Raw genomic sequence first — 25,422 nt, 5'->3', positions numbered from 1 at the left:
GATGTACTCCATTGATTTTAGGATATCTGAGCATTTGGGTTATGCAAGCTACTACTTACCTTCCATTCGCATGGGTGGTGAAGAGCTGATTAAACCTAAGCGGATGTAGTGAGAAAGGTATCAGGAGAGATGATAGGACATTGGGGCCTGTGTGGAATGATGTTAGCTTGTGTTTCAGTAACACAGAGAGCTGAGTAATATTGGACATGGGGTTGGAACTTTGGTGAGGTTCATGCCATAGCTTGGGACAGTCTAAGAGGACACGAGGACAAGGACACTGGAGGATAGAAGGATGCTGCATTTCTTTCTTTTGCTTGCTTTTATGAAGAAGAAAAGAGAAGGAGAAGGAGTCACGCTCCATTAGCTGTGACTGCTAGGCAGTTCTGAGTTGAACTTGTAGCTGATCTTGAGTAATCATGTGTGATTTTGCTGCGTGCATTTAAAATTTTTTTAATTGAAATATAGTTAATTTACAAAGTCATATTAATTTCTGCTATACAGCAAAGTGATTCAGTTATATATATTATTTTTTATATTCTTTTCCATGATGGTTTATCATAGGATATTGAACAAGTTCTCTGTGCTATACAGCAGGAACTTGTTGTTTATCCATCCTATGTATAATAGTTTATTGCATGCATTTTTTTTCTTTCTTTTTTTTTTTTTTTTTTGCAGTACGCGGGCCTCTCACTGTTGTGGCCTCTCCCATTGCGGAGCACAGGCTCCGGACGCGCAGGCTCAGCAGCCATGGCTCACGGGCCCAGCCGCTCCGCGGCATGTGGGATCTTCCTGGACCGGGGCGCGAACCTGTGTCCCCTGCATCGGCAGGCGGACTCTCAACCACTGCGCCACCAGGGAAGCCCTATTGCATGCATTTTTGTGTAACAACTTTCCCTACAGTGTCATCTTATAATTGTACCTCTTTTTGTTTTTGCATAAACTTATTTATCTCTCATAAATGGTAGGCAGAGAAGAAAATGTAGGCTGGTGGCTGGGACTGCAGAGCTGGCAGTGAGCTGGAGTCTGCTTACACAAATTCATCCTCTCCTCCAGACAGAATATAGGTATTGAAGCTTTCGGCCCCAGCTGCCCTAAGTAGGAGCCTCGTGCTGGAAAAGCGTATAGCCTGGTCACTGACAAAGGTAGCAAGTAGGTGGCTGTCAAGATAGATGTTCGTAATCAGCCCCAGATGTGGCTGTCCAATCAAGACCGTCAAGTTACAATGAAAGACAGAAACGAACTTTGGCTTTGTTGAAGAAAGGTGGAAGAGAACCTTCAAAGGTTCCTTATATGATGCAGAAGTTCTGATGAGTATTTCTGAAACATGCATCACCACAAAAAAATCACAATATTTAGCGGACCAAGCATTTGGGCTTATAAGTAATAACTTATAATCAGCCACTTGTCTAATCCATATTTTTTGCCAGATTCAAAAACACCAAATTTCCTATCAAACATTCTAGCAAAGCAAACCTTCACCTAAGTAGTTGTTTTGCTTCTAATATGTTAGAAGCAAAACAACTTTCATTCTCATAGGCAGAGCCTCTTTTTTTTTTTTTTTTCCTAGCAGCTCATCTAGAAAGTAGGCACCAGGGACTGTATTCTGCTTACAGCTAAAAAGCTTTTACAGCAGTTACCCAAGTCGGCAGACCGTCAGGGCCGAGAATAACAACAGCTCAAGGCCAAGCTTCACACCTGCCACTCCCACGGCCAACTGCAGTGACTGCCCACGCTTTCCTTTAACTTGGCAGGGACTGAACACAGGCTGGGCACCTAGTTTCCTCGTTTAGACGTGTCAGGCTGTAGGTATCTGGACTAGGCTTAAAAACAGAGCTAAATATTAACCAAGACTTAACCAAGTTGAATAGAAAACATTATCGATTCTCCTAACATTGCAAGTGAGTATAATATCATTAAATGAAACGCCGTAGCTTGATCACTGGACTCCATGAACATCTGCTCCCGTAGGACAAAGACGTTCAGTATGAGAAAGCTGATGACACAGAGGCTCAAGTTCAGGTGGGCAGAGAGTGAGCTTTCACGGAGAAGGAGAGGCTTTATTTTTTTCATCTCTCTCCTTTCCTGGCATCACTGAAGGGCCAGACTTGGGGGAGGAAAAGACCTCTTTGCCAGAATATGTGTCTGGTCTGGAGAGGGGGCTTATTTGTGACCCTGATCCTACAAGGACTGGAAGCAGAAAAGGAATGTACTGGTTAGAGATAAAATTGCCCCATCCTTTTCGAAAAGCCTGTCGAGGAATGGGATGCAAGGCCCACTTAAAAAGAAATCTGAAATGGCTTCCCAGGGCTTTACCAACTCCAGTTAGTCAGTGATGGGACCTCCAATCCCTTAAGCAGTAGAGAAGGTCCCTTGGCAGTGGCAGTCCCCGAAGAGAGAAAGAGGGGTGTGCTGTGAGCTACCAAATAAGGCTACTGTAGCCTGGACACAGAAGACACAGTGGTCCCAGGTCCTTACAAAGAACAGATTACAAGGTAGCCAGTATGCAGCCCCTGAGAGGAGATTGCTAGTCTCAAGAGAAGAAGAGCCACCATTAGCGGGACTACCTGTAGTCGCAGCAGATACCACAAAGGAGCAGCAATGCCCTCCTGGACAGCGTGTTCTGCACCCCCAACCTGGCTGATGGCTGGGTATCAGTCCCTTTGAGACTCCTCATCCTCCAAGCCACGAACATAGTCATTCCTGAGAGAGCTGATACTTTTTCTCATGGATGCTGTTTTTTAACAAGAACCCCAAATGTTTCTCAAATAACAAAATGAAGGCTTAGCTGTTTTCTTAACACTAACCAGAATCCCACTACTCCAGAGAAATGGACTGTCTTCCAAGGCTCTCAAGTTCAGCTCAACTGGTACCTTCGCTGCACTGGGTGCGCTCAGACACACACAGGTGACGCAACAGAGCGCATGCACACACATGTGATGCACATACACGTGAAGGACACGTTCATACGTGTGCACATGACATGCATGCACACACATAGGAGGTGGACGTGTAACACACACTCACGTGCACACACAACGCACCTTCTGTATCTTTTGGGCAAGACCTCCAATGCAGAGATTCTCCAAGCCTTTCAACTGAGGAAGAGAACTAGAATCTGACTAACTCATTTGAAGTCTAAGGATATTGAGTCTTTTTTTTTGCAGTATGCGGGCCTCTCACTGCCGTGGCCTCTCCCGTTGCGGAGCACAGGCTACAGACGCACAGGCTCAGCGGCCATGGCTCACGGGCCCAGCCACTCCGTGGCATGTGGGATCTTCCCGGACCAGGGCACGAACCCATGTCCCCTGCCTTGGCAGGCAGACTCTCAACCACTGCATGACCAGGGAAGCCCTTGAGTCATTTTTTTCTGGTAGGGGAGAGGGACATTGTGCCTGCAGTAATTTTTCACCTGGAGGATTCCGTGCCAGGTCACACACTGCACACCTAGCCCCAGCGAGCTGTCCCTGCAATAACACCTCAAAATTTAAAAAAAAAACAGGGTTGGCAAAAGGGTTATCATCCCCACTAGTCAACCAACCTAAAGTGCAGGTCCTGCTCACAGCAATAATTCTGTATAAGAAAAACAAGACAACTTCTTTGCAGAAAAGTCACTCCAAATAATTTTTAAATTGATTCTCATCAAGGACGGTGTTTTCACAGGCCTTCCCCACCTGCTGCCATGCTTCCTAATGCAAATCTTAGGTTGAACATTTTGGGGAAAGCTGAGATGCTTGGCCACCGAGAAAATGAATCACAATTCTCCTCAGCCGTGAACACACTTCCACAAAAGAGTGTCTTCAAGATAAAAGAAGTCCTCCCTTCATCCGCCGATCCCACCGCAGTCCATTTCCATGGCTCGGGATGCCTACATCAGCTTGTCTCGTGCATTTTAAGTACCAGCCAGTATGTGATGGGGAAGAATGTCTTCTTACAGCCTTTTTTGATGAACAGGAGTCTCCAGGGTTCATTCTCAAGATTATCTAAAGTTAGCTTAGTCCCAGTTGCACTGCCAACTTGGGAGTCTAGACACTTGTGGAGCAAAGGCTCAGACTGGATGAAGACTCACTCTGGCTTCCACTTAAACGGTTTTTTGCAGATTAAAATAGTCTCCTACATTCCAATAGTACACACACAGAGTAATGAACAGTTCATGAAAAAGATAATGGAGACATCGAATTTCTGACTAAAGGAGATAATATTAAAGTTGATGATAGAGGTTCGTACAAAGAAGGCAAGAACTGGCTCGAAAAGAAGGACGTGGTGGGGAGAGCCAGAGGGCTTTTACCATATGTTGGTACTGTCACCATCATAATGAATGACTATCCAAAATTCAAGTATGCTGTTTTGGCTGTAATGGGTGCATGTGTGTTACTAAAACGTGAATCCTAGAATGAAAAGAAGCTCCTGGGACCAGACTCAAGTAAGATCTGTTGAAAAAGAGAAAAAGTAATATATTTGAAATGTTCCACTTTCTGTATAAAAGGAAACAATGTGGAGACGTTTTTGTCTTGCTCGAATAAATGATTCATCAGTTAACAAAATAAAATAAAATAGTCCCCTAAATAGCTCTCCCAGGTGGATGGGCCCTGTACTGTTTATCGCAGGCTCGTTCCGGGAAGCGACAGACCACAGCTGTTTCACTGTCCTTCTCTCCTGCACCTTCACGCGACCCCCTCTGCTTGCTCCCAGCTCCAAGGGCTTGAGGACTGGAAGGTGGCACCCGTCGCATCCTCAGCCACACGGCGTGTTGCTGGGGGCTATCTCTGCAACCAAGGAAACCCATTCCTCCTCAATCTTGAACAGAACAGCTCTAGAACAGCCGAGCAGACCCAAAATCTGGTTTGCCATCGGCAACATGGTTCTGGGCTGTTGGGCCAACATGGAGATGGGTATTTAGAGGGTCTGGGATCTCGAGGGCTTCCTTACAGCCTCCGGGACTGATAAAGTAAATCCTAATTGCTAGAGAAGAACCAAAGCAAGGCACGGAAGTGGCAGCTCCATTCTTAAAGGGTGTCAAGGTCAGTAAGGGTCCAGAGGTGCAGTCAAGACAGGGGATGGGCTGCCTTCAAGCAGCCCACATTTCTTAAAACTTAGCCTATCAGAGTTCGTTTCCTTTATTTCCTCTGTCCATCTTTCCAAATAGTGTTCTCTAATATTTACATTTAAAATTGGAAATTTTTGAAAGGATTTCTCCTTTTGAGCATTCCACCTGCCCACCTTTAAATAGAGAGGGACACTTCATTTTCAGAAAATGAGGCTGGGGGACTTCCCTGGTGGTCCAGTGGTTAAGACTCTGAGCTCCCAGTGCAGGGGACCTGGGCTCGATCCCTGGTCGGGGAACTAGATCCCGCATACGTGCCACAACTAAGACCCAGCGCAGTCAAATAAATAAATATTTTAAAATTTTAATTTATTATTTTTGGCTGCGTTGGGTCTTTGCTGCTGGGTGCGGGCTTTCTCTAGTTGCGGTGAGCGGGGGCTACTCTTCGTTGCGGTACGCGGGCTTCTCATTGCGGTGGCTTCTCTTGTTGCGGAGCAAGGGCTCTAGGCGCGCGGGCTCAGTAGTTGTGGCGCACAGGCTTAGTTGCTCCGCGGCATGTGGGATCTTCCCAGACCAGGGCTTGAACCCGTGTCTCCTGCATTGGCAGGTGGATTCTTAACCACTGCGCCACCAGGGAAGCCCTAAATAAATATTTTTTTAACAATGAGGCTGGGAACGGATTTTGAAGGAAACAGCAGAGAGGCATGTGCTCCTGCAGGTGGATGGTCCAGAGCCAGGCCTCGTGCATTCTTCTTCCCCGTCTCTCCATCCTTTCCATCACTGCGCAGCCTCAGACAGAAGCAGTTTAATACGTGGTTGAGCGGGAGGACAAGGTTCCCAATTAGAACCACCTGCTGATGAGGACTGGTTTCCCATCTGTGTGGAGGAGGAAACCAGCCAGCGCAGCCCCACTGGGCCACCGAGCTCACCCTATCTGATCCCGAGTAGGCTGCATAGCAGCAACGAACACAACGTCGTAAAGCAACTACACTCCAATAAAAATTTACAGAAAGAAAGTAACGGCAGACGATTCGACTACCCAGAATGATCTGAAAGCTTTTTCCCCAGGAAGAGTCTCTGTTCGAGTTTCCAGCAGCCTGGGAACCATCTCACTAGGGAAGAACAGAGTGCGGAGTGTGTGGTGTTGACGTTTAGAATGTGGTGAAGATCGTCTAGTGGGCAGTGCCTTTCTCCTAAATTATCCTTCACACCTCTTCCATTGTTAATCTATCCATCACTCCCCAGCTGTCACTCACCGTAAACAACAGCAGGTCTTGACAAACAGTAGATCAATCATCCTCAAAGGAGACTGAAGACTCTTCACACACACTCTCACGTGCAATCCGCCCCCTTTTCTGTTCCTTTGAGAGGTCCCAGCATTGTTCCTGGCCCCCCCTTTCTGAAGGTGGTGGAGATAAAGAAATTCCTTCCATGCTCTATGCATATGAGGAAAACCGGGACATCCAGAAAAAGCCTTCAGCAGTCCCAACAGCAAAAACAGTTTAAATCATGTGCCATGATGGATGGTTTTAATATGCCGAGCATAGGTGTGCACAGAAGCTAGGTATTTTTACTATTCTCATGATATCTTGAATGTGGTTATTTTTGCTAATACGTCATTCCTGCACGTCCAGTATTTAGACAAAATAGCTAATACTGCTTGTGTTTTCAAATAAGCTGCACCAGCCTTGGTAATTGCATGTGTTTCCTGTCAGATAAATTTACCTCGATCTTTGCTGTTCTAATTGATTCTATATACTAGAAAGCAGAAAGCTAATATATTTTTAGTGACTTTATTTATTTTTGCAAGTGTACTGTTTTATAAACTGCCTTCACATGAAATCACACTCTCAATTAAGGGACTTAGGGTGAAGTCTGTTCAAGAGGCCAGCTATGCGGACTCACCTCGGTTCCCACCTACTTCTGGAAAAGACGTTAGAGATGCAGGAAAATGGGCCAGGGTCCTAGGTGATGTAACCCACACTCCCCAGGTTTCCTAAAACACAGAACTGTAAACTTTAGAATTTTACAATTTATCTTAAAACTCCCAGCCCCCAAAAGAATGTACAAAACATTCTCTAGATGTCTTAGCAATCATTTGTCCAGTAGCAAAAGAAAAAAAAAAAGGCTTAAAAACAACCAGTGAGTCCCATTTTGTTCACAGACAGTTTTTAACGGCCTCATGATTTCTTCCAGATTTTGTAACCTGATTTAAATAGCATGACTAAGTCATTGTAAAGCAGATGATGAAAGGGATGCTCTAAAAATGTCATAAAGACATGTCAGCTTTGCTGACAGCAAAACTGATGACAGAGAAATGGCAAGAGTTTTAAAATCAGGTCAAAGAAAATGACTTTTTATCACCTTCTCATCATTTCTTTCACTCAAAATCAAAACATAACAAAAATTTCCAGGTGCTTAAAACAGAATCTTAACTATGAATTAGACTGTTGAAATCAGAAAAGAAAATTAGCTAACTTTTGGATGCACTGAGTCCTGTTCTAAGCACTTTATATTCATCATTGCATTCAGTTACCACAAGAGCTCTATGAAGTAGGTCCAACTGTTACCCCCATTCTATCGATGAGGAAACTGAGGCATAGAGTACTTACATCACTTGCCCAGAACCTGATTTCTTAACCACATCACTGCACTTCCACCTATGGGAGGTGTGACCTGGAGCCTGGGCCTGACACTCCCAAGCCCCTGCCTCCCTGTCTGCAAAACAGGGATCACGCCACCTACCTCCCAGAGTGGTGTAAAGACTGCCTGAAAAAAAATATTTTAAATAATTTATCACATCACCAGGTACACAGGGGTGTCCAGTAAACATGAAATTCCCCTCACCTTGAATCGCAGCAAGAGAAGACCAGAAACTTTTGGGTTATTAAACCACCAACGATTTTCCAAATTGACTAATATTAAACCATGGCTGGTTTTCCTGCCATTAGGAAAGCTCAGCTGGCACTAACGCAACCGACCATGTGATGCAAGGTGAAAGCAAGTCCGGTGCAGAAAAGTAAATGCACTATGTGTCTGCCGATAAGGTGCTACACGATTTCTATCTACACAGAGTGTTCCTTTCTGGCTAGAGGGCTTTCCTCCTCGGCTAAGCCTAACTGAACTTCAGTCTCTGCCCGAATGGACCAGGGATATAACGTCTCACCTCTGTAAACAGAGCCTCATATTGTCCAAGTGTTCTAGAAACTTAAGGTTCACGGCATGTTCTAAATATCTGAGTTCTTTGTTCTTCCTCCAGGGTGAAAACGTGGTTTGGCCTGGGGCCTGGTGCTAGGCAGAGGGAGAGGATCACGCTGTTAATCCAGGTCTATAACCATCTGTATCGCTCACGGGTCCAGCTGGAAACAGATGGCGCACTCAGAGGGGTTTAACTAAAATGAATGTAATGAAGGAGCTGCGTACAGAGGGATGGGGAGGTGTCAGGGAATCAGCAAGAGATGGATGAGGAGCCCGGAGACCAGGTGAGGAAGGAAGACTTCACCAGCCGAGTGAGAGCAGAAGCCATGAGGAAGGTAAGACCCAACGGGAGCTGTGCCTGTAAAGTAAACGGGCCAGGATCGCAGTGCATCCTTTTGCTCTCCTCCTGAGACAGCCTGGGACCTGGGACCTGGGGCCCTTTGCTGCACTGCTTGCCCCGGAACACATGTCTCCTCAAGCAACAAAACACAAAGAAACTGTAAGGGACTAAAAATAACTGTGTGCATGGGCAGTTGGGGCAAATTATGAACAACAAGATACAAAAAGACCAAAAACACAACTGACACTTCTGAGGGGCTGGGAGCAAAAACAGGGTGTCGGGAGCAAAAGCAGGGTACTGTGCAGGCCACCTGCACACAGCACCACCAAGGGGGTGGGCAAAACCCCCAAGCCACCCCTCCAGCCCGACCCCTGGATATACCCCACCCTCACCCCATATAAGGAACCAGCTCAAAGGGTGAGTGAGCAGGGGAACCTGTTACTTGTTTTCACTCTCCGCTGCTGCAGCAGGGACCCCAATAAAGCCTTGCCTGAATTTCTTGTCTGGCCTCTGATCAATTTCTATCGATTAAGGAGGCCAAGAATCCTGGTCGGGAACACTCCCGTGGCTGAATTCAACCAGGGCTGGAAGGTAAGAGGGCCAAAGGAGGTAGTGCAGAGAGGGCAGCCTCCAGAGAGGGGCACAGAACGGATGGGGTGAGGGATGGAGAATCAGGATGTGGCCCCTCCTGAGACACCCCCCTTCCTCGGATCCCAGCACTCTCAAAGCTGCCCACCGTCTACTGGAACAGCTGGAGCAGGCTCATTAAAACTTCCACCGAGGTACAGGCATAACTGAGAGGCCCTCGGGGCCTTCCAACATTAAAAGCACTCTCTAAATTCCGAGAAGAAAAACTGGATTTTCAGAATATAACCACTGGACAGCTTGGGAGCTGCATAGGGGATGAAAGATTAGAGCAACACCCGCTCACACAGGATTCCAGGTGGTCAATACCCAAAGATTCTGCTTTGGGCACGGCCGATGCAGAATGCACCTTCATGATCTCCCTTTGCAAGATGTAAACTCATCAGCACAACTTTTCAAATTCCAAGGTCAAGTAGTGCACTCTTCCACAACCGCCACCTATACCAAAAGCGTATCAAAAAGCCCAGGCTATTCAATACATTTTAGTCAACTGGTGGCATTTTCCCCCAAACTCTATTTGCAAGTACCCAAATTGCAAATTTTCTGGAGCCTGAGGATTCAGTCTTTTATCATCCAGCCTTGGGCCAAGCAAGTTGTTTCTGATTTACCTAGTACAACTTCAAATACAACAAAAACAAACAAACTTCACATCCCAGTAGAAATAGAGCTTCCTGCAAGCATACCTCCTCCTAAAACCCTGCAGTTTCCTCAGGGATCTGATTTCCCCAGTCGGAGCCTTTGAACTCTCAATGTGCTAAGACCTCCTTAGTTGACATTTATAATTTTAGGTTGTGTGAATCCCAGGATGGGACGTGGTCCTGACAATGGCTCATCCCTAGGAAAGGTAGACTTGAAAACTGCTTCCTCCCAAGTTATTTCTCCAGTTATGCTATATCCAAGAGGGAAATATCCCACCAAACCGCCATCATTACAGCTGAATATTCTCAGGAGGCAGCTACGGGTGCCTGGCCACAGTACTTCTCTAGGTAAGGAGAGGGCAGGATTACTGTAATAAAACAACTTCTCTGATAGATCTGTCCTTAAGTTGAAAACATTCAGCCACACTGGAAGGGACCACCTTCCCTTGAACTTATCCTGACCCTCAGGATTGCTGTCCTGGAGTATCAACGTGTATGAACACACTCATACATAGCCCAGAAGTAACAGGATAAGGGAATAAGAAGGTTAAATGGACAGGAGTCTATTCTAACTCCATAAGTAACATTCAAAAGCCCAAAGAAGGGGCCTCCCTGGTGGCGCAGTGGTTGAGAGTCCGCCTGCCGATGCAGGGGATACGGGTTCGTGCCCCGGTCTGGGAGGATCCCATATGCCGCGGAGCGGCTGGGCCTGTGAGCCATGGCCGCTGGGCCTGCGCGTCCGGAGCCTGTGCTCCGCAACGGGAGAGGCCACAACAGTGAGAGGCCCGCATACAGCAAAAAGAAAAAAAAAAAAAAAAAAAAAAAAGCCCAAAGAGGGGCTTCCCTGGTGGCGCAGTGGTTAAGAATCCGCCTGCCAATGCCAGGGACACGGGTTCAAGCCCTGGTCCGGGAAGATTCCACATGCTGAGGAGTAACTAAGCCCATGCGCCACAACTACTGAGCCCCCGTGCCTAGAGCCCATGCTCCACAACTAGAAGCCACCGCAATGAGAAGCCTGCGCACCGCAACGAAGAGTAGCCCCTACTCGCCGCAACTAGAGAAAAAGCCCGCGTGCAGCACCAAAGACCCAACGCAGCCAAAAATAAATAAATAAGTAAAATAAATAAATTTATTTTTTTTTAATTCCAAAGAATTCACATATTTTGGGGGAGACGGGAGGGCTGATCAGATTATGAATTAATTCAACATTTCTGAAATTAGAGTAATGAATCTATTCCTTTCTTTCATAGGAATTCTAAGGTAAGGTGTACTTTGAATATTTACAGATTTGTCAGCATACCAATAAATTTCTTTGCTACATAGTTAAATTATTGTTCATGCACTCAGCAAGTATTGAATGTCTGCTGTGTGTCAGACACTGTTCTAGAAGCTGGGAATTTGATAAGATAAAAGACAGATGAGATCTCTGCTTTTTGTTGTAGGGGAGACACTCAACAAACAAAAGCACAAATAAATGAACATGTAATCACAACACAGTGACAAATGCTATGATAAAAATACATAGACAGTAAAGAGCGGTTCCTAAGGTCATGGACCCCAGAGCCAGACAGCCTGGTTTATAGCTCAGCTCTGCTACTTCCGCAATCATTTGGGGAAAATTATACAATCTCCCTTGGCCCCAATTTCCTCTTCAATAAAGTGGAGATAAGAACAGGATCTAATACAAATAGATGGAGAGATATACCATGTTCTTGGATTGGAAAAATCAACATTGTGAAAATGACTCTACTACCCAAAGCATTCTACAGATTCAATGCAATTCTTATCAAACTACCACTGGCATTTTTCACAGAACTAGAACAAAAAATTTCACAATTTGTATGGAAACACAAAAGACCCCGAATAGCCAAAGCAATCCTGAGAACGGAAAACGGAGCTGGAGGAATCAGGCTCCCTGACTTCAGACTATACTACAAAGCTACAGTAATCAAGACAGTATGGTACTGGCACAAAAACAGAAAGACAGATCAATGGAACAGGATAGAAAGCCCAGAGATAAACCCACGCACATATGGTCACCTTATCTTTGATAAAGGAGGCAGGAATGTACAGTGGAGAAAGGACAGCCTCTTCAATAAGTGGTGCTGGGAAAACTGGACAGGTACATGTAAAAGTATGAGATTAGATCACTCCCTAACACCATACACAAAAATAAGCTCAAAATGGATTAAAGACCTAAATGTAAGGCCAGAAACTATCAAACTCTTAGAGGAAAACATAGGCAGAACACTCTATGACATAAATCACAGCAAGATCCTTTTTGACCCACCTCCTAGAGAAATGGAAATAAAGACAAAAATAAACACATGGGACCTAATGAAACTTCAAAGCTTTTGCACAGCAAAGGAAACCATAAACAAGATGAAAAGACAACCCTCAGAATGGGAGAAAATATTTGCAAATGAAGCAACTAACAAAGGATTAATCTCCAAAACTTACAAGCAGCTCATGCAGCTCAATAACAACAACAAAAAAAACCCAATCCAAAAATGGGCAGAAGACCTAAATAGACATTTCTCCAAAGAAGATATACAGACTGCCAACAAACACATGAAAGAATGCTCAACATCTTTAATCATTAAGAGAAATGCAAATCAAAACTACAATGAGATATCATCTCACACCAGTCAGAATGGCCATCATCAAAAAATCTAGAAACAATAAGTGCTGGAGAGGGTGTGGAGAAAAGGGAACACTCTTGCACTGCTGGTGGGAATGTGAATTGGTACAGCCACTATGGAGAACAGCATGGAGGTTCCTTAAAAAACTACTAATAGAACTACCATATGACCCAGCAATCCCACTACTGGGCATATACTGTGAGAAAACCACAATTCAAAAAGAGTCATGTACCAAAATGTTCATTGCAGCTCTATTTACCATAGCCAAGAGATGGAAACAACCTAAGTGTCCATCATCGGATGAATGGATAAAGAAGATGTGGCACATATATACAATGGAATATTACTCAGCCATAAAAACAAACGAAATTGAGCTCTTTGTAATGGATGGACCTAGAGTCTGTCATACAGAGTGAAGTAAGTCAGAAAGAGAAAGACAAATACTGTATGCTAACACATATATATGGAATTTAAGAAAAAAAAAAGTCATGAAGAACCTAGGGGTAAAACAGGAATAAAGACACAGACCTACTAGAGAATGGACTTGAGGATATGGGGAGGGGTAAGGGTAAGCTGTGACAAAGTGAAAGAGAGGCATGGACAAATCTACACTACCAAATGTAAAATAGATAGCTAGTGGGAAGCAGCCGCATAGCACAAGGAGATCAGCTAGGTGGTTTGTGACCACCTAGAGGGGTGGGATAGGGAGGGTGGGAGGGAGGGAGACGCAAGAGGGAAGAGATATGGGAACATATGTATATGTATAACTGATTCACTTTGTTATAAAGCAGAAACTAACACACCATTGTAAAGCAATTATACTCCAATAAAGATGTAAAAAAAAAAAAAAAAAAAGAACAGGATCTAGTTCAGAGGGCTTTTTGTGAGAACTGAATAAGGTAATTCATATTCAGAGCTTTTAACACTGGCTGACATTTAGTGAGCACTTTATAAACGTTAACGTTTCCTACTTTAGATTGGGGTGGCCCAGGCAGGCTTCTCAGAGGAGGCAACCGCCATGTGAAGATCTGGTAAAAGAAATAGCCAGAGCAAAGGCCTTAGAAAAGAGTGAACCAAGCCTTGTTTATGAAACAGAAAGAAGACCAGTGAGGCTGGAATAGAGCGAGAGAGGGGTGGGATGGGATGGGGCCAGATCATGCAGGGTCTTGAAGGTCTTTGACAGGAGGTGGAACCTGACCCAGAGGGCTGGGAAGCCACTGGAGGTTTGAAGCAAGGGACACACAAGGCCTGATTTATACTTTTGAAAGATTCAGCTTGCTTTTATAGTGAGGAGAGTCACTAAAGGGACAGGAGTAGAAACAGGGGGAATTAGAAGGTAATTTGAGGGACTTCTCCAGCAGTCCAGTGGTTAAGACTCGTGCTTTCACTGCAGGGGGCGCGGGTTGGATCACTGCTCTGGGAACTAAGATCCTGCGTGCCACGTGGGGTGGCCAAAAAAAAAAAAAAAAAAAAACTAATAAAAGAAAAAGAAAGGTAATCCGAGTGGCTCAGATGAGAAGCTGATGACCTGGACTCGGGTAGTGACAGTGGAGATGGAAAAGGACAGGGATATATTTTGGATCTGGGGTCAGCAAACTATTGTCCATGGGCCAAAACTGGCCCTCTGCCTGTTTTTGTCAATGAAATGTTATTGGAACTCAGCCACGCCCATTCATTTACCTACTGTCTACTGGGGATTTCCTGCTACAGTGGCCTTGTAGAATAGTTGTAATGGAGACCACAGGGCCTGAAAAACCCATTGACTATCTGCCTCTTCATAGTTAAATTGCATCAACCCCTGTTTTGGAGGAAGAGTCTATAGGATTTGTAGATGGACTGGGTGTGGATAGTGAGAGGGAGGGATGGAGGATTATTCCTGGGTTTTAGCCAGGAATAACTGGGTGGTGCCCCTTCCTGAGATAGTGACTTGGAGAAGAGTTCAGGATGGAAGGCAGGAAGAGAATTATTATTTTGGACGTGTTAGATTTGAGACTTCTCTTAGACATCCAAGTGGAGAGTCTAAGGAGGTGGCTAGATGTATATATAATCCAGGAGCACAGGGCTGGAGTAACAAATGTCGGAGTCATCTGCAAACATCTGTTCCGTTCTCTCCATTTCCACTGCCATCATAATTTCCATCTGAACCACTGGAGTAACCCTGTAACTCTTTAGGCGATAGGACAGGATGGAATCACCTAGACAGGGATTGAAGACCAAGAAGAGACCAGTGCTAAGGCTTGAGCCTGGGTCCAGCCAACATTAGGAGGTCACACAAAGGAAGAAGAGCCAGCAAAAGTGATTGAGAAGACAGGCCTAGTGAGGTAAGAGGAAAGCTAGTGGAGCGTGTCTTAAGAGAAATCAAAAGGCAACTGTGTCAACAAGGGGCAGGTCAGCCGTGCTGCTGAAAGGTCCAAAAACTGAGAAGTCACTACCGAAACTGACAAGATGGGGAGGGAGGTCTTTTAGTGGATGCAGTGATGATGCGAGGATCCCTAATGGATGGAGTTGGAGAAGAGAATGGGAGGCGCCTTGTGGAGACAGCAATGACCAAAGGACAAGACCATCCGTTGTGATGAGGAAAGGAGAAATGGGCGGGGGCTGGAAGGAGCCTGGGAGACAAAAGAGCATGTTTATAGAACAGGAGACACTAGGGAATATTTCTGAGATAATGGGAACAATCTAGCTGAGAAGGAGAAAATTATGGAGGAGAGAGAAGGGGGTGAGATCTTTGAGAGGTGGGAGGGGTGAGACCCAGAGTTAGATTTAGTAGATTTAACATGAGGACTTTCCTGATTACTTCTGTTTTCTCCATACCTGTGAGAAGGCTCATCAGCTAGGGTGGAATGGTGGGGAAGGGGGAAAGACAGTGTAGGAGACTTGAAAAGAAGTGAGAGCTTGTGTCAGAATCATTGGCTTTTCATCAGATACCTTTTATATCCTCCACAGCATCCAACACAGAGCTAGTTACAACAGGAGGTACTCAAATACACACTAATTTAGGGTAAAATGCTTGGAGTGTGATTTTTCGATATCACTCTTTTTTGCGGTACAGGGGCCTCTCACCACTGTGGCCTCTCCCGTTGCGGAGCACAGGCTCCAGACGCGCAGGCTCAGCGGCCATGGCTCACGGGCCCAGCCGCTTCGCGGCATGTGGGATCCTCCCGGACCGGGGCACGAACCCGTGTCCCCTGCATCGGTAGGCGGACTCTCAACCACTGCGCCACCAGGGAAGCCCCGATATCACCCTTTCTAGTCAAGGTGTTGAGAATGTGTGTAGCCCAGACATCCAGGCTCCCTCTATCAGGTGTGACGCCTGCCGGGCTATTTGTTGAAGGCAGGGTCTCAGTTATCTGCAAACAGTTAAGTCAAATAACCATCCCTTCTATGACAAATGTCACCTCCAGGTGACACAGACTGATAGACATTGACATGAAGATGTTAAAGACTACCTCTCGTGAGGCTCTCTTATCCCGTTGGCATGTCAGCCAAGGGAAGGGCAAACACCAAATGTCTCAATCACACGGGGGGCGGCAGTGCGTAACTCAATCTTCTGTCCGGCCCCTCACACTCCTTTTACTGACACAGTCTATCCTTTACCAGATCAAATTTCCCTTTCTTTGCTTTGCCCTCTGTTAATTTGTTGTCAGATTCCTCTCCGTTTTCTTTTTCTACCATCTTGCTTTCTCCCTTGCCATTTCTCCGAGCTGAGCCCGAGTTAAATTTATTTTAATTTCCCTCAGTTACTCTGGCTCTTCCATTTATCATCTCTCCTCTGGTGTGCCCAGCCCCCATTCCCTCTTCATCCTATGAGAAAACAGGCTTCCCTCCAACATCATCCAAGTACAGACAGATGTAAGACTCAGCAGCTTCACGCTTCATACTGCACACTGACAGGCCAGAGACGCAGCTACCTTCCCTAAAAGAAGAGGTATTGAAACAAGGCATCGAAGGGGCTGTGATATAGGTGAAAACTGTCTTACTGCTTTTAGTATTTCAGCTATTAGGCAACTGATGGCAAAAGATTATTTTGCCTTTTCCAATGCATCCTTTGAGCAGATACTTTGTGCTTATGTGACATATATGTATGACGCCATTCACTCATTTTGCAAATATTTATTGAATCATTTAGTCAGGGAGCCAAGGTCCAGATGCTAGACCACATGATGCATAAAAGGAGGAGGACATGTGGTAGCTGCAAAAATCTGTTTTCAAAAAACCATTCTATTTTAGGCATGATGCTGGCTTGCTTGCTATATTTCTATTAAAAAGTAGGGAGAAATCCGCCCCCTCAATGTTCTGAGTGAGATAACAGTGCTGATGGGCCCAGAGAAAGTGAAACTATCAGAACATGCTCCCAGTTTTAAAAGACAGCCCTCGAGCATGCCGACAACTTGGCTCCCAGGCATGGCCACCCCATGTGTCTTCTGCCCCCCAAATCACTGGAGAGCCGCTCCAGCTTGGGTCCCCCAACTGCCTGTACTTTTCTTTTTTTAATAAATTTATTTTTGGCTGCGTTGGGTCTTCAATGCTGTGCGCGGGCTTTCTCTAGTTGCTGCGAGCCAGGGCTACTCTTCTTCTCACTGCGGTGGCTTCTCTTGTTGTGGAGCACGGGCTCTAGGCACATGGGCTTCAGTAGTTGTGGCTCGCAGGCTCAGTAGTTGTGGCTCACAGGTTCTAGAGCGCAGGCTCAGTAGTTGTGGCACATGGGCTTAGCTGCTCTGCGGCATGTGGGATCTTCCTGGGCCAGGGATCGAACCTGTGTCCCCTGCACTGGCAGGCGGATTCTTAACCACTGCACCACCAGGGAAGTCCCTGCTTGTACTTGTAAAGCTCCACCTTTAGGCAAAGGGCAGGAAGCAGTGTGGGTACCATCTGAATTTTGCTTCAGAATTGTTTGGCTCTGCTGGCTCTTGATGTTCTGAAATTTTCTTTGAAGCTAACGATACAACAAAAACCAAGGACTGCAGAGTCAAACTAACTGGGATCTGAAGACACACTCTGCCGCTGGCTACCTGTGTAATCTCAGACGGACGCCTTGTTTCTGCTGGACCTTGTTTTACCAATCAAATGAGTGTAAGACCACCTATGCTATAGAATTATTGCGAGAATTAAAGATATATGCAGAGTGCCTAGGTGGTGCTCCAAACCACAGCTATTATAACTGAGAGAATGCCTAGGTTTGACTTCAGGAGCCCAGGGTGATCTACATGTAATCTCTCGAACTTAAATAGTGGATGCTTAAAATTCTACCCAAAAAGATTTAACGTGAAAGGAAGAAAATCTGACATCAAGAGCTGCCACAAGATACACACATACGCACTCATCTCTAAACCAAAATTAAAAGATGGCAATAAAACGAGGAGGTGCCTCTTACTTGTGTGCCTCCCAGAGACAAAAAAAAAAAGACGATCTGCCCCTGGTTCAGCCCAGTGCCTTGCCCAGCTCCTGAAGCTGAGCTCTTTGCCCACATCCTGGTTTTATGGGGCGACAACGCAGAAGGCGGAGGAAGAAAGGGCTGCCTCTTCAATGCCGGGGGGAATGGGAAAGGAGATGTGGAGAATAAAGAGTCGAAGACAGAGCTTTCGCAGCACCCAGGCAAGAAGCCGGTTTGGTAACAGCCTCTGTTAGGCACTTGGATCTGCAAGCAGAAGAGCAACAGTGGCATCTTCAGGGCAGCCCGGTGAACTTGGCTAGGGAAGCAGAGAGAAGGGGTAGGGAAAGCCCTGCCTTCAGAACACACTCTGCGGTGATGTCAGCTGACGAGCTTGCCTTTCCTCTACCTGAAATGACAGGTGTGTGCGCAAGTGCCGGCCACCCCGTGCAAACCCTAGCTGATTGTTCACATTCCTCCCTCTTGCCGTTTGAAAGAGGCCAGCCAAACTCTCATGGAGCTGGAGACTCGGGGAGTCTGAGTCAGTTAGGGTCTCTAAGGCAAGCAATTGAAAGTGTTTTTGAGTCAATGTCATGGTTTAAGGGGGTCAGGGGGAGGCAGGGGCTATTCTAAGATTAAGAGACTAATGAGATATAATAACCAAAAAATAAAATGCATGAACCTCAAAAAAAAAAAAAAAAAGAAAGTGTTTTTGCTTTTCAAAGAAATGAAATTTATCAATAAGTTATCAGACGACTCATAGAATCTCTGGGAAAGTTGGGGAACCGGGCTCAGCGAACAGACAGGGACAGGATCGCCTCAGGGCGATTCTGGTGAGGACATCATTGTGGTCACCCATAACTGTCACCAGCACCACCGCCGGCACTGGCAGCTGAGCGCTGCAGCTGGATTCAATGTCTCTGGTGCCCCTGGAGACTGGATGTTTGCAGGGGACGCCTCTGTCACCATCAAAACGAAGTCTCCACTGTCCCTGTTCCTTGACATCACTAGCTCTCCATCTATAAAGTCCTAGGTGGGACTTGCCTGGTGGCCCACTGGTTAAGAATCCGCCTGCCAATGCAGGCGACACGGGTTTGAGCCCTGGTCCGGGAAAATCCACATGCCGCGGAGCAACTAAACCCGTAAGCCACAACTATTGAAGCCCACGCGCCTAGAGCCCGTGCTCTGCAAAAAGAGAAGCCACCGCAGTGAGAAGCCCACACACCGCAATGAAGGGTAGCCCCCACTCGCCGCAACCAGAGAAAGCCTGCACGCAGCAACGAAGACCCAATGCAGCCATAAATGAATGAATGAATGAATGAATGAGTAGTATCTTTATAAAAAAAATAATAAAGTCCTAGGTGGTTGTGTCTGATTGGCTGATCCCAGCTCAGCTGTAAGGGGAACAGATCTTGCCGTGAGGCGGTAATTTTCTCAAACACAGAAAAGAGGTTCTGCAGGTGGTGGGAAGTCAAACACCAACAAGTGTCCCTACAGAATATGGCACTGCAGTGACAGCAAAGTGCACTCCTGCCACCAGGGAGTGCTCTGAGTTTGTGGGAAGTCGTGTGACAAAGTAGAAAAGGAATTCAGAATTCTAGGTCTAAGGGCTGATTCTGTCCCTTAGTAACCATGTGACTTGGGCAGGAATAAATAAGCTTCTCTGGTTTTTTGTCATGCATAGAATAACTATTCCTACCTACTCTGCAGGGCTGAAGTGTATCGGAGCATTTTGTGGACAGGCTTTGAAAATGACACTGAGTAAAATCTGTTTGCCTCTCTGGGGCCCAGGTTATCCACCTGTAAAATTCCCTAGATCGTAGGGCTACTGTGAGGTAAACTAGAATATTATAAATGAATGGTTTATTTACAGGATTCACCTCAAAATAATGGAGGTGGTGGGAGGGAGAGGGAGTGGGTAGGGATATACATGAGACTGACCGTGACTTAGTAAGTATAAAACCCAGCTGATGGACCCATTATACCATTCTCTTTACATTAGTGTGGATATGAAATCTTCAATAATAAATGCTTTTTTTTAATGAAGGGTCTTGGAAATACTTAGAAGAGACAGGCCACACTCTCCAAGTTTCATTATCACTGAGTCAGTGTTAGGCGTCCTCCCCCCAACCCGGCTCCCTTGCCCCACCCCCAGGCGTTGTTTCCTCAGGCATTTGGGTCGTTTCCTCACTGCCCACTACCCTCCTCTCCAGACTGGTGCCAGTGTAAGGTTATACCAGGGAAAACATCTTTGATGGTATAACACTGGTTTGAAACACAAAACGAAAACCCCAAAGAAATAACCAACAACAAAAGAAAACCAGAAGCAAACGAGCGCGCACACACCCCTTAAGGGACAGCCTGTCCCGGCGCTCAGGCCCGGTCCAGAGCGTCTGTGAAGTTACTTTCCAGTGAACAAAAACGGACTCACGCTTCCCTTTTCCTAACATTGCATTCGGTGGATGACCAGAGTAAATAACGAATAACAAGGACGCCCCAGAAGGCTGCACGCCGAGAGCCAGGGGTGAGGGTCCAGCACCTACGGTCAGCATTGTGCGCCCACCCGGCTCCCCAGCCCGGCCAGGACACAGGGGCGGCCGAGGGAGCCTAAGGGAAGGGGACCGGCCGAGAGTGCAACTGCGCCGTCTCAGGAGAAGGACCCCTGTCCCGGGGCCGCGATAGACCTAATGAGGGACCCGAGCATCCCGAGAAGTCGTTACAATCAGACCGCGGGCGCTTGGTTATAATTACCTCCGACTTGGAAAGGCTCCACCGCGCTGGGAGGGGCTTCAGATCCACGAGAGGATGGACCCGCAGAGGAACTGCCAGCCTTCACGAATCAACAACCACAGTTTTCCTTTAAAAAAATGCCGCCCATCGGCGGTCCAGCCCCTCGGCCGCCCCAGTGCGCCCCGAACAAGCATGGCCCTCAGCGGGCCGGAAGCGCTTCCGCCCCCAACCAAGATGGCCGCCGGGCGGAAGTACCCTGTTGGGCGGCTGACGGGTCCATCATGGCAGCTGCGGCTACCTCCCCCGCTCTGAAGCGGCTGGATCTGCGGGACCCCGCGGCGCTTTTCGAGAGCCATGGCGCGGAGGAGATTCGCGGGCTTGAGCGCCAGGTTCGGGCCGAGATCGAGCACAAGAAGGAGGAGCTGCGGCAGATGGTGGGCGAGCGGTACCGCGACTTGATCGAGGCGGCCGACACCATCGGCCAGATGCGCCGCTGCGCCGAGGGGCTGGTGGGCGCCGTGAAGGCCACCGACCAGTACTGCGCCCGCCTCCGCCAGGCCGGCTCGGCCGCGCCCCGGCCGCCGCGGGACCCGCAGGTCAGCCCCGGGCCCCCGCCCCCGGCCCGGCCGCTCCCACCCCCGCGGGTCGGTCGGCGCCCCTGGCGGGGCCTCACCTGCCTCAGGAAGAGCCCCCGCCTCCCCCTGCGCTCGGCTCCTGGGGGGACGCCCGCGGTCCTTCCCTTGCTGCTGACCCGTTCTCCACGGTCCCTCGGCCGTCTCCTCCCGCGCTTCCGGGCCTCGCCCCCCTCACCTCACCCGTGGGGTCGCCGGGCTTGTCTTCCCACCTGAGATGGAGACGCCAGGGGTCTCTCGCTAGACAGTTCAACTTGTTCCCTGTATCACGTTTCCTGACATTGTTCCTGGAACAGAGTTCTCCCGTGTTGACACCTTCCCTCCGAGTCGTTCCTTCCTCCTCCCAATCTTCCTCCCAGCCCCGTCCCCACCCCACTCCCAAGAATAACTCCCACGGCCCCAAAGAGCTCTGCTACCCTCTGTGGGAGTCGTTGGAGGCTAGTAACCAGCCACCAAGCTCTCGTCTTTTAAATGTTTTTTTTTAATTTTTTTTTTTTTTTTGCGGTACGCGGGCCTCTCACTGTTGTGGCCTCTCCCATTGCGGAGCACAGGCTCCGGACGCGCAGGCCCAGCGGCCATGGCTCACGGGCCCAGCCGCTCCGCGGCATATGTGGGATCCTCCCGGACCGGGGCACGAACCCGCGTCCCGCGCATTGGCAGGCGGACTCTCAACCACTGCGCCACCAGGGAAGCCCCTCTCATCTTTTAATAGCGGAACATTTGCATCTTAAGGAACTCAGGTTATTCGAATCAGGTGATCCGAAGTGTTCCCCCTGCCTCCCCCGCACCCGCAGACGCTAATGATTAGCCCCAACGTGGAAGAATGCTGATCCTAATAGTGGAGCAGCCTTTTGTACTCCTAAAGAACGTTGACTTAGGGTGGCAAAGTGAAAGGGTGTGGAGAGTGAGAAAGGTAAACACTTGTCCTTAAACCTGGGAGAAGATCCTTGCAGCGACGTGGAAGAAGACATTGCAAAAGTACAGTTTAGCTCCAGTTTGGAGCTTTTTAATAGTCTGGGTTTTAGAAAAATGCAGGTCATTAGGCTGGGCTCACACGATAGAACCATAGAAGATTGGAAATTCTTCGCTAATTTCTGAAATGAGAGACTTCATCCCTCCCTAAGCTAATTTGTGCTGGCTTGTTTTTGGAAACATTTATTTTTATTCCTGTTATATCTTATTTATTCTCAGTCAAACCCACAAAAATTTGAGTGCCTTCTGTGTCCAAGGCACAAAGAATCAGAATTCTGCTCTAAAGGAGCTTACAATCTAGTTGAGAAATTAAATCCATGACAAGTTGATGAGAAAAATGTAAACAATTTAGAATAGCAGAAGAAGACATTTTAGGATAACGGGTGATTGATTCCCAGAATAATTGTGTACATTAACCATAAGAATTCTGAAGGAAGTCACTTCAGGCTTGAGTCCTCAGTTAGGAGAGGTGTTTAGGATAAATGAGATTTGGAATAGGGGTGTGGAGTATGTGAACACAATTAAAACCAAGTGTCAATTTGATTAAAGCAGGGTTGGTCAACCTTGGTGCCGTTGACATTTTGAACTGGATCATTCCTTGTTGGAGATGCTTATCCAGGGCATCGTGGGATGTTTAGAAGCATCCCTGGCTTCTTACCACTAGATGCCAGTAGCACTCCAGTCCCCCACTGTGGTAATCAGAAATGTCCCCAGAGATTGCCAGATGTTCCCTGGGGGATGAAATCCTCCTCCTCCCCACACATGAGAACCAATGGATTCAAGGGTCCCTAGAGGGACTTCCCTGGTGGTCCAGTCTTAAACACGGGTTAAGACTCCGTGCTCCCAATGCAGGGGGCCTGGGTTCGATCCCTGGTGAGGGAACTAGATCCCACGTGCCGCAACTAAGATCCCATGTGCCGCAGCTAAGACCCGGCACAGCCAAATAAATAAGTTTTTGTTTTTTTTTTTAAATGGGTCCCTGGAAGAAAGCAGTGGAAAGACAGGAAACCCTTGACCACCAGGCTAAGATACTAGGCAGTAAGGAGCCTTCTAGAATTGAGCAAAGATACGATCTAAATGGCCTGTGAAGAAGGTTAACTTGACAGCAAAGGAAAAGGATAGGTTGGAGGGGACAGAGAGTGAACACAGCGCAAGCGAAATGTTTTTGGATTCCTCGAAGTGTGAGATGATGATGACTTGCAGTAGAATCATGGAAGTGGTAGCAGAAACCTAGGTCGTGGAGATGTGGACAGAACCATCAGAAGGACCTGAATTTCCTGGGATCTGGGGCCAGAGTGATGGTATATGTGAAGATGCTGAGGGAGGTCAGATGGCTGAAGTTTTTGGTAGGGAGATGAATTTAGTTTTAGATGCACTGATTATAGAATAGCAGCGAAAGTTCCAAGGGGAGATGTCTGGCAGCGGCAGAAGAGGCTCAGCGGGGGTTCAGGGCAGCGGGAGGACTAGAAGATGCGGTGGTGATCTGCCTGGAGCTGGCGCTTCAGGGAGGAGAATCGTGAAGGAAGAGGACAGACCGAGATGAGTGGAACGTGAAGATCTGGTGGAAGGTCGGCGAAGAGGAGCAGCCAGCAAAGAAGCCCACGATGCCCTCAGAGCAGCAGGAGAGAATGTAGGGAGGCCGAGCGCCAAACAAGGGAAGGGGAGCGCTCACTCGAGGGGCGGAGCATCGGCGCCCGGATACCCTGTCTGTGCAATGACCAGATGCCCCTCCATGGGATGGAGCAAAGGTGCAACCGGTAGGAAAAGCTTGACTCCAGTAATTCTGCTACACGAACCTTGGTGCCTTGCTGAGCGGCATTGAATCTGGCTTCGTGGAAGCTTTGTACCTCCAAATAGCCCCATACTTCTCCCCTAGCCGGCCCCACACTGACCTTGCTTTTGTTTGTCCTGACTTAGCTCTGTGCCTTTCCCCGCAGCCACGGCAGCCGTCCCAGGAGAAGTTCTACAGCATGGCTGCCCAGATCAAGCTACTGCTAGAAATTCCTGAGAAGATCTGGAGCTCCATGGAGGCCTCTCAGTATCTCCACGCCACACAGCTCTACCTGCTCTGCTGCCACCTTCACAAGCTGCTCCAGCTGGATTCTTCTAGTTCCCGATACAGCCCTGTCCTCTCCCGATTCCCTATACTCATCCAGCAGCTGGCGGCGGCCAGCCACTTCCGGTAAAAAGACCTTCTCTGGTGATGGCCATACTCCACCACTCCAATTTTATGGAACGTGTCTCCTTTCCTGATGTACTGGGGTTCTTCTCCCAAGATGTAAAAAGCTCCCTGTGACCTCTGTCATCATCTCTCTAGGTCAGCCATCCTGCACGAGAGCAAGATGCTGCTCACATGCCAAGCCGTGTCCGACCAAGCCGTGGCCGAGGCCCTGTGCTCTGTGATGCTCTTAGAAGAGAGTTCTCCGCGCCAAGCCCTAGCGGACTTCCTGTTGGCCAGAAAGGCAGCTATTCAGAAACTGCTCAACCAGCAGCACCACGGTGGGTATGGCTGCTCTCCACAGTTTGGGCCGTCAACACGGGGATGGAGCAGAACCAGCTGAGGGAGGCCGAAGCTTCCACAGCGTTCTCTGTTTCTAACTTTACTGAAGGAAAATTGGTAAAAGAGGATGGCTTCTCCTCGTAGGTGCTGGTGTCAAGTCTCAGATTTGCTCATTAGTGGAGTTGCTGGCCACCACTTTGAACCAAGCTCACGCTCTTTTCTACACTCTACCGGAAGGTCTGCTGCCAGATCCATCCCTGCCATGTGGCAGGCTCCTCTCTACTCTGGACAACGTCACAGGCCAGCATCCTACTGGTAAGCTCTTAGCCAACCGCTTTTATTTTCTGGTTCATTCATTTACTGAGCATCTGCCATCAGCCAGCTACTGTGCTGGGCTCTGGGGATACAGCAGTGAGTTGGATGGATATGGACCCACTTTCATGGAGGTCAGTCTAGTGGTAGAGGCAGGTTGAACTTGTGGATATGCAGATATCTGCTTACTATCAATATTGGTCATTGCTATAAAGGCAGAGTACGACTTGACTTGGTAGCACTGAATGGAGGGACCAAGGCCAGAGACTTCCTTGGGGACAGGATATTTAAAGTGAAACCTGAAGGTTGAGTAAGAGGTAGTCAGGCAAAAGAAGAGAGTTCCAGGCAAAAGGAAGAGGAGGTGCAAAGGTCCTGAGGCAAGGAGGATGTTAGTATATGAG

General features: G+C 47.6%; 2 protein-coding genes across 5 annotated transcripts in view; one reads left to right on the top strand and one right to left on the bottom strand.

Moving 5' to 3' along the window:
* The window catches only part of SLC39A11 (solute carrier family 39 member 11), a 376,354-nt gene extending 355,003 nt beyond the window's left edge, over window positions 1-21,351 (bottom strand). Inside the window, exon 1 of one of the 2 annotated variants that reach the window (XM_060081466.1) lies at window positions 21,279-21,351. The gene's annotated coding sequence lies outside the window, so the exon portion shown is untranslated. Of the gene's footprint in view, window positions 1-20,626; window positions 20,769-21,278 lie in introns of those variants that run through there. The other variant, XM_060081467.1, reaches the window with a different exon arrangement.
* The window catches only part of COG1 (component of oligomeric golgi complex 1), a 13,684-nt gene continuing 9,109 nt past the window's right edge, over window positions 20,848-25,422 (top strand). For all 3 annotated transcript variants that reach the window (XM_060081455.1, XM_060081456.1, XM_060081457.1), the window contains exons 1-4: window positions 20,848-21,201; window positions 24,147-24,391; window positions 24,527-24,708; window positions 24,854-25,024. In XM_060081455.1, the coding sequence (XP_059937438.1) occupies window positions 20,887-21,201; window positions 24,147-24,391; window positions 24,527-24,708; window positions 24,854-25,024 (913 nt within the window). In that variant the 5' untranslated portion in view covers window positions 20,848-20,886. The remainder of the gene's footprint in view (window positions 21,202-24,146; window positions 24,392-24,526; window positions 24,709-24,853; window positions 25,025-25,422) is intronic.

The sequence above is a fragment of the Mesoplodon densirostris genome, chromosome 18, assembly GCF_025265405.1.
Source record: "Mesoplodon densirostris isolate mMesDen1 chromosome 18, mMesDen1 primary haplotype, whole genome shotgun sequence".
Lineage (NCBI taxonomy): Eukaryota > Metazoa > Chordata > Mammalia > Artiodactyla > Ziphiidae > Mesoplodon > Mesoplodon densirostris.
This window is presented reverse-complemented; position numbering and strand designations above follow the sequence as displayed.